Here is a 12,432-nt window from a genome sequence, read left to right as displayed (position 1 = left end):
GTAGGTTACGTCTTCTAGATATGTGCTCTCATTGTACCTGGTAATTTTCTTTGTGGCATTCACCATAATTATAATTAGTCATTTACTTGACATTTACTTTCCTGGCTAGATGTAATCTCCATAAGGATTTCTGTCTTGTTCAGTGATTAATTCCCAGCACTCAGCTCACTGCCTGGGATAAAACAGGCATTCATACATTTGTTGAATGGTTGAATGAATGAAAGAAAGTGCATATTAACAATATAAAACATGATAAAAACACATCCTTTACAGTGAGAACAGATCTTCTTTTTATTCATATATTGAGATAAACTGCAGAGACTGAAAGACAAAAATTCATCACAAATCATTCAGCAGAACATTCATTAAAAATCAAATGCATTTTCTGTAACAGAGTTCTCACACAGAAAATTTTATTTTATAAGTCTGATATCACATTAAGTATTTTACAAATCAGACATTTTTAAATCTAATTGTATAATCTTGAATGCACTATAGACAAATAAAGTAAGATCTCCTTTACCAGTTTCACTTCATTTAACTTATACAAGACTTCCATTAAAATTCCATCACGCCTTGAAAATTACCTGCAGCTTTTAAAAAACACATGATTTGAACCTTAAATGGAAGAAAAGTCTTACATAGCCATCCAAAAAATGAAAACAAAACAAAACAAAAGGTAGGAAGTATTTCTTAATATAAATAAATTACAAAATATCATTTACGTGTGAGTTTCTTTCTTCTCATTGGTATAGTCAGCCAACTCAAAAACAATTCCTTTTGAAATCAATGTGTAAAATACTCCAGTGTCACCGGAAAACCTCTATTATTTTAGTGGTACTCTTAAATGGCGAAGTAGAATCAGACTGGAATGTCCCAACTCCTGTGCCACAGTGAATGAGACTTGCTCAAATTCATGCCGGGTGTCATCGCTGTGCAAGTACCAGACAGCTCGGCAACCAGTAATCCCAATAGTTCATTATAATTTACTAGATGAGACACTTCGAGAAACACTTCTTACCCCTACATAGTTCCATTGCTAGAGACAAAAAACATACAGTTATATTTGGAGTATGGGCCTTCTAATAGGAATCTCTGTTTTAAAATTTGGAAAGGATCAATGGAAAGAATTCACACCAATGAAATTCTGTGGAATGATTTTCAAAGTTAGAAAGAAGAATATCCACTGCTAATGGAAGCCCTGCTCTGTGCAAACATAGTGTGGTATATACTAAACAATCACACATTTGAGGTATTAGCTGGAAAAATATATATATATATACACCTATACATGGACACAGCCACAGAATATTCACAAGTCCATTGGCCCCAAAACCAGCAGATAAGAAAATTAAATGAGAACGAACCACATACCAACAGGAAAAAGTTACACACAGGGAACTTACAAAAAACGTGGTTATATAATCCTTAATATAAGGAGTATGTTTTGAATTAATGTTTTGAGGGAAAATGTTTCCATTTATATGAAAGTGTCTATGTAATAGTAATGGAAACCAAGAAGGAAGGCTGAATTCTAGGACTGTGTTGCCTGTCAGATTATTAAAGGGACGGGCAAGAATTCCTTGAAGATCCTCATTCTGCTCACTTTTCCTTTGTAATTACAAATTAGAATTTAAAAAGTTTCGTGAGTTATTGTTATACTACTCTTTCCTTTTTCATTGGTTTATAGCGAATTTTATGGATTTTCACTAGACAATAGTCCAATGTGGCCAACAGACACAGTTTTTTAGCTATTTAGTAAAGATTAAAATTCAGGTTTATTGTTCATTTTCAGAAGTTTTCCTCTTCAGATAAGAAAAAAGATTATGAATGCCCTTTCAGTTTGCTTCACTCAGGATGAAGACAGATGGTAATACGAACCTAAGCTTCATTTTGGAAGCTGAATAAACGCAAATTCTCCTTCTGAACCATATGGTCCTTTGACATAACACTTACTTAACTGGAAAGATGGCTCATTTGGTTCTCAGGTCAACATCAAAAAATATTTCACTGCCTTAACACAGGTGGGAGATATTTTTTTAAAGGAAATATGGGAATACATTATTAATAATATGTCACAGTTATTAAATAACAGCTGCATTTAAAACTATTACAGATTAACAAAGAAAAATTGAAGAGGGTCATCATTTCTCTCACTATACACTATTTTACATACTAGTGGAACTGAAGATTTAACAGGAAGAAAACTTAAGCATAAAAGTGCAATCACAGTAAAGGGCTAGAACTCCTCATTCCTGTTCCTGTGAACACCTGAGCTGACACAAAAGCAGAGGGGCTTAATGTACTGGCATATATATGCCTTAAGGACTTACTCTTCTCTACCGAGTCTGTAAATTACAAAGAAAAATGCAGTGATTATGAAACAAATACTTATTTAAGCATTCAAATGAAATCTGTTCCCAAAATATATTGTTTTTATTTATTAGATGGATTAAAACTTGAATTTTCTCATTGAGAACGAAATTCTCAGATTTCATCAAAATAAATTCTGAAGCTTATAAGCGACTAGCACCAGTCTACTTCGGAACTAAGGAATCAAAAAAGGAGGAGAAAAGGTACTATTTACTTTCCCCCAAATCCTCATAAGGACAACGTTTGTATGTATGTGTAAAAAGAGATAAAAATGTTAAGCATTAATAAATATAGTTGCTGCCAAACTTCTAAAATACCAGTTAGAAAAGCTAGTAAAGCAGTATTCAAAGATTGAGAGCTTTCAAGCAATGGTTAAAATGAACAGTACAAGCTATCAAATGAGATTGCAAAGCTTGTGTAGTAAAACTAAGATGGCAAAAATGTTGGGATTTTTATTGTAAGAATAGCAAACATGAAAATCTTACATCTCAAGATAGCTCTAGTCTTCTTACTTTGTAAAACTAACCCAAAATTCTAAGACACTTGGTTGGACCTTTACACCAAAATACAGATGACATTAAGGACTTAATCTTTCCTTGCATACTTTATCTGTGGCTTAAATTATCAGGCACTCGATCAGTTATTTCACACAGCTGTTTGAAAATTTTATTTTATCAAACACATTTCCCCAAATATTTTACAAAATGTGATGGAATGCAGCAATGCAACTGAAATATAATACTGTCCAAAAGCCATATATGACTTCATAATATATAACTTCACTTAACTTGATAACTTCATCTATCCTCATAAAGCCAAGATTAAGGGAAAAAGAATCACTCAACAAGAGTTCAATTCACATTAGTGTTAATCACAGTAGTAAATTTCCCATTAAAACTGGAAAAATGAATGGATGAATTTTTTTCATTTAAAGTTTTCTATGTTTTTGAAGACAACTATCATATGATTTCTCTCATCTATGGAACATAAGAACTAGAATGATCAGTAGGGGAAGAAAGAGATAAAGAAAGGGGGGGTAATCAGAAGGGGGAATGAAACATGAGAGACTATGGACTATGAGAAACAAACTGAGGGCTACAGAGGGGAGGGGGTGGGGAATGGGATAGACCGGTGATGGGTAGTAAGGAGGGCACATATTGCATGGTGCACTGGGTGTTATACACAACTAATGAATCATCGAGCCTTACATCGAAAACCGGGGATGTACTGTATGGTGACTAACATAATATAATAAAAAATCATTATTAAAAAAAAAAAAGTTTTCTATGTTTTTGGATGTATATGAACTTTCAAAGTTAATTAGAATGCTATGACCTTTTCTAAAAATTCATTCTGCAGGCTCAAGAACATATTTAAATTTGTATTTTCTTTTAAGCACTGCTATTTTTTTTTTTTTTTATTTAAAAGTTGCATTTCTAAAAGAAAACTGGTGAAGCTGTCCAGTTTTCCTAGGGCGGTATGTTGTTTAGTTTAACTCACTAATTCATTCGGGTATTTCTACTGATTCACCTGGAAAAGGGGATACAAGAGAACATTTTAAAAAGAATGGTCATTTTAGCAGTTTTATTCAACCGATGTAATAAAATCAACTACAGTCAGAAAAAAAATCTTTAAACACAAGAACGCTGCCACTAGAACTAGCATGCTCTCACACACAAAAAACTACCAAAGATGCATTTGTGTTCCATTAACTGAGTATGAAGCAAAATCATTAAAATATTACAACTGTTAAACATAGACGACTAGAAATCAAATGTTTCATACTCAATATACAGGCACCAAAAACTTCAATTTCCAGCTTATTTTTCTAATTTATATTATGGATTGAATTACAGAGAGCTTATTCCTAAAAGATCAATTGAACTACTCAACGGCGAATAGTTTTTAGCTCAGAATTTTGTAAGGATAACCTGCTATAAGACACTATTCTACCTGCGGCTATATTTCTGCTCACTGTTGCATGTGGCCAAATAGATCGTGCTCTGATCAAGTAAGGGTGCTGTAATCTACTTATATGTTTAAGAGTTGGCAATCAGGTTAAAAGGCACAAAGCTTCATTTTTGTAGTATTTTTCTCTTATTACTCATTTGTCGAAGAACCCATTTACTTTGGATCCTGCTCAAATGATCACTAAGAAGAAACTAAAATTTCCATGGTGGGCAAAACAGGTGGGTCCTCTTCTTCATAAATCTTAGCAGCCTTCAAAGACAGATATATAAACACATGGGGGCCTTTGAATTACTGGAATTGCAAATGACATAACTGCAATTTACTGTTGAAGACCCTTTTTGTTTAATATCTACATAGCCATTTCCTCATATTTTCTTTAAAATCTATCAGTATAGCATTTCATTTCTACGCATGGCTTAGCAATTCATAAAACTAAATAGCAAACTGATACTCTACACCAGTTCATTTATCTCAATATATATTCTGGAATATAATGGCAATATTAAAAATATCGATTCCCTCTAAGCTGATAATGCTACAAGATTTACACAGTTAAACAGCTTTTTGCTTTTTCTTTTCTTTTCGAAAAAGTTTCATTTCTTAAACTCCACAAACATTCGACATCTGACAAGAAAAACATAATTTTGTCACAGAACATGTATTCTATCAGTTTAAACTGAAGTGTCTCATGGAGTTAAATGCTAAAAGAATTTAAATAAAAATGCAGTAACCCATATGTACACAAAATGATCATTCCATAAATATTTACATGACCAAAGGAAACATGGAGAATCACTAAAACTGGAAACTGCTACAGGTGTGATAATCCTTTCTCAAGACATTTTTTAGTTAGGAATAATATAAGCTTTTAAAGTGAAAACAATTACCAGAAGCATAACTAAAATATTAATTTTAGTTTTCAGTTCCCTACTATTTAAAGTAGCCAGTAGGTCATCAACAGTCCAAGATTTCAGGGACCAACTATTCAGTGTAGTTTTTAACAGCCAATCTTTTTCTTTAGCTCTCATGATGAAACTGAACTTACTTACAGAAAAAATAAAGAGTACGCTAAAAGGTATAAAGACAATCCCAGTTCATCCTCCTTTATAAATACTGGTCAGCCGCTCCAGCTCTTTACAGTTGTCCATGCTCAAGGCGTCTGCCTTCCTTCGGAGCCGATCGTCACGGTATACTTTCGCTGCATACTGCATATCTGTTTCTGTTAACAAACAAAAACATTTTACTAAGTAGATAATAATTTAGGTCACCTAGTTATTTAAGCTGAAATGATGTTTAATAGCAGCCCTTCGATATTATTACTATTAACTGACTTTTTTTAAAAAAGAAAAAAATCCAAGTATTACTCCTAAAAGCTTTTGGAAGCCTAGCATGTCAAACAAACCTACCAAACAAATCCTATCAACCCTTTCTCTCACTCCTGTCCCCAAGAGTTTAAAAACTACTGCTCTAAAAAGCATCATCTTGACCCTTCATACTAAAGATAAATTATATGCTATTCAATCCTGCTAGTGGTTGTTTCTGCTGTGACCTCGTTAAGGTTTCAGAGTAATTGATTACGCCAAGACATGAGTACAAAATTTGAAATCTTGTCCTGAGTTTGCTTGAGTTAAAAAAGAAAATCTTACTGAAGGAACACAAAAGGGAAACAGCTTGCTATAGAATCACAGTAGTGTTACTTAGCAAATAAGTACTTCTGAGACTTCCTTCAGTATGTGGGTAGCATTACTAAAGAAAAATAAATGGACTATAAATCTTCAGAGAACTGTTCCTTGCAATATTCCTGTTACTCTCAGTCATTTCACTGTTTATTAACACTTCCAAAGGGTGGGGGCACTTAGAAAAGATGTAACAAGACCCAGAAAAAAAAGTCAGCTACTTTCTGGAAAACAAAGGCCAAGGTAAAGGACATCAGTCAGGACCACATTCAAAATATACTCACAGCAAAAGTATATCCTCTTTTTAAAGATCTTCAGAAATGACCTTTTATTCAGTCAATCCAGCTAGGATTTAACAACTCAATCGCAATTGCTCCATCCCCTTTATTTACAAATGAGGCACTTGTAAAATCCTTTTGCAGATGTGTCTTCCCAGGCGAGATAGAGAAACCCAAGTTCACAGAGCCAGTCAATGACAGTCTAGATTCTAAGCTAAACTTCCAACTCCTAGCCTGATATTCTTTCCATTACTTCAAATTACTTCTTGTATTTTATAAAACACCTATTTATCAATCTAGACATTAGAAAGTGTTAGAAATGACTGCAAAACAGAAAAACCCTGGTTAAAAAAAAATCTATTGGCTAACCACCTTTTTAGATGACGTTAATTTATAAAACAAGATGAGTTCACCCTAATCAACAAGTAAAACATTCAATCAGTGGATTAATTAGTGTTATACTGAGCTCCTTCCACTTCTATCTTCATTTAAAACCCCTAACCTCTAGGGGCACCTGGGTGGCTCAGTCAGTTAACCGGCTGCCTTCGGCTCAGGTCAAGATCCCAGGGTCTTGAGATCGCCCGCAGTGGGCTCCCTGCTCAGTGGGGAGCCTGCTTCTCCCGCTCCTCTCCGCTTGTGCTGTCACTATCTCTCTCTCAAATAAATAAAATCTTTTTAAAAATTAAATAAATAATAAAACCCCTAACCTCAAGATGTGCTGAATTTGTTACGTTTTATTTTGAAAATTTCAAGGGGCGCCTGGTTGGCTCAGTTGGTTAAGATTCTGACTTCAGCTCAGGTCATGATCTCAGGGTGCTGGGATGGAGCCCGGGTGGGATGGCGCCCCGTGCTCAGCGGGGAATCAGCTTGTTCCTCTCCCCCTCCCCCCATTTGTGCTCCATTTCTCTTTCTCTCAAATAAATAAATAAAATCTTAAAAAAATATTTCAAACCTACATAGAAGTTAGGAGTATTACAATGAACACTTTAAAACCCTTTACACCTTGATTGACCAATTCTTCACATTTTGTCCAATTTGCTTTGGCTCTCTCTATAATAAAGCTGTTATTGTTGTGGTGGTTATTATTATATTGCAAAACCTTTTGAGAATAAGGTACAGACATCATGACCTTTCATTCCTAATTACTTCAGCATGTTTCTCCTAAGAACAAGGGGCATTGTCTTATATAACCACAACACAATTTTCAAATTTAGAAATTTAATACTATAATCCTATTATCTAATATATAGTTCATATTCACATTTCGCCAGTGGCCCCAATGATGTCCTTTATAGCCATTTCCTCCCCTCCCCATCCATGATCCAATTCAGGATCATACGTTGTACTTAGTTGTCATTTCTCCTTAGTCTTTAAGAGTTTTGTCTTGTTCCATTGACACTGTTGAACACAAGCAAGCTGTTTTATTATTTTTTAAAAGATTTTATTTATTTATTTGACAGAGAGAGAGCACAAGCAGGGGGAGCAGCAGGCAGAGGGAGAGGGAAAAGCAGGCTCCCCATGGAGCAGGGAGTCTTATGCAGGGGTCGATCTCAGGTCATGACCTGAGCTGAAGGCAGACACTTAAGCGACTGAGCCACCCAGGTGTCCCAGCAAGTTGTTTTATAAATAATGACTTATTAAAATCAGATTTAGTTAAAACTTCTGATAGTAACTTTAAAAGACACACAAATAACTACATACAATATAGCTGTAGACAACTTGGTATAGTAAACAGAGCACAGACTGACAGTCTGTGAGATATTAACACCAATCATGACAGATGATTAAAAGATTGAAGTATGCCAAGCAAAAACACTTGGCTTATAATATGGATAGAAAAAAAATAATTATAGTAAGTAGTAATATTGAACACTTACTGAAGCAAGATCTTATTCTAAGTGTTAACATGTATTATCTGTTATGGTCCACATTTTAAAGATGACATAAGTGAGATTTAGAGAGGTTAACTAACTTGGCCTAGGTAACCTGCTGGTCAAGCCAGGATCTTATCTTGCAAGGCAGCCTCAGAGCCAGCATGTTAGCCATAACATTATACTATCTTCCATAAATATGAAAATCTTTTCCTTTCTTCTATTTATATAGTCAATTTCCCAATTATTCAAGGTAACAGAATTTAAGCATGCATAATCCAAAAATCGCCCCTATTTGGCTGAAGATTAGAATTTGTATTTGAAAGGTGATATATCTAATGTGTTAGTCATTCTTTTAACACAAAATAAGCAGGTCTTTCATACGTTCATTCTTATGCATTCATTAATCCTTTACCCAATTATTCATATATCCATCAAAAGTTTACCATATGCCTATGATGTGCCAAGGATTGTAAAAGGCATTAGACCTCAAAAAGTGAAATGAAATAAGTAAAATTTGGCGTTCACTGCCTTTAAGCCCTTCTGCTAACAGTTTCTCAGCCTCAGTAATGTCGGCATTTTGGGCCAGATAAATCTTTGTTGTGGGGCTGTCCTGTGCATTGTGGGATGTTTAGCAGCACCTTGGCCTCAATCCCTTAGATGCCAGCAACAATCTCTTCCACCCCCACCCTGTGGTGACACACACAAAGTTTCCAAACATTACCAGATGTAATGTGAAGCAGAGGCAAATCATTTCCAGTTGAAAACCACTAGTCCAATGTAACCTCCACACTGAGAACAGACTGATTTCACAGACTCAGAGACTGAGACACCAAGGAAGATGTAGCTCTTCTAACTGCCACTATATAGAATATAGATGAGGAAACCCAGACCAGAGACAGGAATTTTCTTGGAAGCATACAAAGATTATGTTTTATCGGATTTTCCCCAGTGGATGAGAGATGATGATAACCGCTACCATTTTCTGGGCATTTTACTACACGTGAAATACTTTATTGTCTGATTTAATTTTCACAACAAACCTGCAAAGTTGGGTATTACTGAGAAGACTGTGGAGCACAAGTGCCTGGATTCTGGAGACAAATGAACTGTTTGAATCATGGACTACCTCTATGGCCTTGGGCAAGTTACTAAGTTCTCTTTGCCTCAGTTTCCTTATATATAAAATGGGTATAATTTCACAGTGTTGTTGTGGAGATTAAATGAGTTAATATATGTAAATTGCTTGGGACAGTGACTGAAACAATAAATACTATATAAATGACAGTTATTTCCTCCTCCCACTCATCATCGTCATTAGAATATTTGGCCCTAATCACTCAGATAAAAATTTCAGAGTTAGGATTAAACTTCAGATTGTTTAATTCCAAAGTCTACACTATATTGTCTACATCATTATTTGTAACAGTCAGGAAAACAATAACCCTAACAACACAAGCTTTACATGCAGCATCTCCGTAAATTCTTATGATGAAGCTTTTATAGGTGGAACTGCTTATTAAGTTACGGAAGCTGAGGCTGGAAAAGGCTAAACACATTGCTTAAGTGTTTCCGGTTATGTACAGAATAAATAAAGGAAAATGGAATGTCAACAGAACTCATTACACATTAAGCGTTAAATGTTTAAGCTAAATTAATGAAGAGTTTCAAACTTCACTCTGAAACAGGATGCATGTTAAAATTGATGACATAGCTAACGTGCCAGAATTTTTTTTTCTCACTGGTACATAAAATAATGATGCATGTTACAACTGACAACATTTTAAATACAATGTAATTTGGTATTATTCACTTATTCAAACGACAAATACCATTGACTAAGTGCTTGCTATGTGCCAAATACTGTTATAAGGCCACATAAAACACACTGTCTTAAGTATTGAGCTCCAATTATGTGCCAGGCAATTCTAAACATTTCTTGAGTAGGGAAATCTATAATAATCAATTCCAAAGATTCTAAGTTTTTAAATGTTAAACATTTCATAAACTTACTTTGTTGTCTTTCTTTCCAGCAATTATTTCGAATATTAGTCACATAATCTTCTTCCACACTCTTTTCCACTTTTTGTAGTAACATTCCTTTATATTCATTTTTAAAGTCCTTGTTGACATAATAAACAACACCCAAGTTTTCTGTTTGCATTTTAATAGTTTGCCCTGATCCACTGTAAAAGAAATGCTTGATCATTATTTCTTAATTAAAATTGTACATTTTGACCCTGCTACTACAAGCCAAGCTAACAAAAACAATTAAAAATAATTAAAAAGTTAATACTGGTAATCATTTATTTACATTATTTCAAATTGCCTTAAACCACCATCCATGTCATAAAAAGTAATCATATTTTAATATAGTATGTTCTTGTAAGTTCTTTCAATTTTTATTTAATAAAAATCTTATTTAGAAATAAAAAGTTACTTCTTATTTTTAGACCAAACTGTTTTTAATACCGTAAATCACTGGCAATATGATTTTACCAAGTTTCCTTTATGTTCACTGTATAACACTAAAGTTTTCTAGAATGCATACTGTGTTAAATTTCCTTTTTGTCCTAATCTCATATATATAAGTATATTATGGAAAAATACTTCATATAACAAAAAAGTAATATTTGCTTTTATTTAACCAATATTTTACAAACAAAAGAATGAAGTCATTTACCCCTCAATGATATAAATCTACATAACATCAATTACAATTCTACTTTTGTCTTTGAAATATTTTTATCTTTTAAACTATTTTTTGCTTTTGATTTCAACATATTACCTATCACATTACATTGCTATCAGATTCAAAAATAGTACTTCTGTCTTTATCCACAATGGAACAGAAATGTAACTAACAAGATAATACAAATTTATCACTTGAGTAATGATTTTTTAAATTAGAAATTTCAAAATGTGGTACACTTGTAGTAATATAAGATAACGTAAAAGTTGAAGAGAGCACAACGCCCTTTAAAGGAAGCTAGATAAGAAAAAACAAATTTTTTTTAAAACTTCACTTAGCTACTTACGATCTGGGATATAAGGAATAAGGAGGATTAGAGACCATCAATTGGCTTAATAATGACACGAGGATCAATACAATAATGGGCATCAGCTGGATAAACACAGAAAAACCTCCCTACAAAAAACCATCAAAAAATAATAAATTGTAATGTAATTGTAGTTGTTAATAATCCAACAGTTGTCATATATTTTTAGAGACAGAAAGGACATTTGAGATCATCTGGTTCAGTGCTTTCAAATCTGCCTGATCATACCAGCTTCCTGGAGTGATTCTTAAAAATACTACTTTCCAGGTGCTTTAAGTAGAGATCCTGATTTGGAAAAGACTGATATAAACTGATCTCATGTTACAGATGAGGAAGTTCTCTGTCTCTCTTGCAAAACTACCTTTCCCTTGACTTTGAGGGTGGTATGTGGAAGCAGATGAGTGTCAGAGCCGGGGCCAGGCCTTTCAATTTCTATTCCAGTGTTCTTTCCATTTACCTTTCTACTCCACGTAATTTAAGTGCTATATGCAATTGGGTATAACTGCACTAGAACAAGGAAAGTAACTTCCGACTTAAGTTCTTCAGTATTGATTCGAGATGTTTTAGGACCAACAATGAGAACTTCAAAGCATGCATACTGCAGGGGTATCTTCATCAGAATCACAGAACACCAAACCAGAGGTATCATTTTGCCCACCACCCTCCACCCTGACTTCTACCCCTGCTCCCTTAATATTCCTAAACACTGTCTAGTCTCTACTGAATACATTTGGTACGAGAACAGTCATTATTTCCTTTTAAAACAACTTGCCCTATTTTCAGACAACTCTAATTGCTTTTCCTGAGCTGAAATTTGCCATTTTGAGATTTCTAATCATATCATAAACATACGTCTCCTCTTTCCTCTTCTCTTTCATGTCCACTATGTCGATGTTGATGTTGATGGCTATAACCAGCTCGCCCATTTGAAAATGAATGTACACTACCTAAAAAATTAAAAGCAAGGTTAAATTGAGAGCAGCTGTCATCAGAAAAATCGTATTTTCTTTTACATTTTTTAAAAGATTTTATTTATTTATTTGAGAAAGAGTGAGCAAGAGAGAGAACAGGAGCAGGGGAAGGGGCAGAGGGAGAAGCAAGACTCCCTGCTGTGCAGGGAGCCTGATGCAGATCAGTCCCAGAACCCTGGGATCATGACCTGAGCTGAAGGCAGATGCTTAACTGACTGAGCCACCCAGGTGCC

General features: G+C 34.4%; 1 protein-coding gene across 1 annotated transcript in view; it reads right to left on the bottom strand.

Annotated features, from left to right (window-relative positions):
• Positions 1-266: 266 nt before the first annotated feature.
• DNAJB14 (DnaJ heat shock protein family (Hsp40) member B14) overlaps positions 267-12,432 on the bottom strand; it is a 49,495-nt gene continuing 37,329 nt past the window's right edge. The window contains exons 5-8 of the mRNA XM_045792442.2: positions 12,081-12,175; positions 11,208-11,317; positions 10,183-10,355; positions 267-5,563 (exon numbers count right to left, since the gene is read on the bottom strand). Of these exons, the coding sequence (XP_045648398.1) occupies positions 5,439-5,563; positions 10,183-10,355; positions 11,208-11,317; positions 12,081-12,175 (503 nt within the window). The 3' untranslated portion in view covers positions 267-5,438. The remainder of the gene's footprint in view (positions 5,564-10,182; positions 10,356-11,207; positions 11,318-12,080; positions 12,176-12,432) is intronic.

The sequence above is a fragment of the Ursus americanus genome, chromosome 8 (genome assembly GCF_024610735.1).
Source record: "Ursus americanus isolate L20-20 chromosome 8, mUrsAme1.1.p, whole genome shotgun sequence".
Lineage (NCBI taxonomy): Eukaryota > Metazoa > Chordata > Mammalia > Carnivora > Ursidae > Ursus > Ursus americanus.
This window is presented reverse-complemented; position numbering and strand designations above follow the sequence as displayed.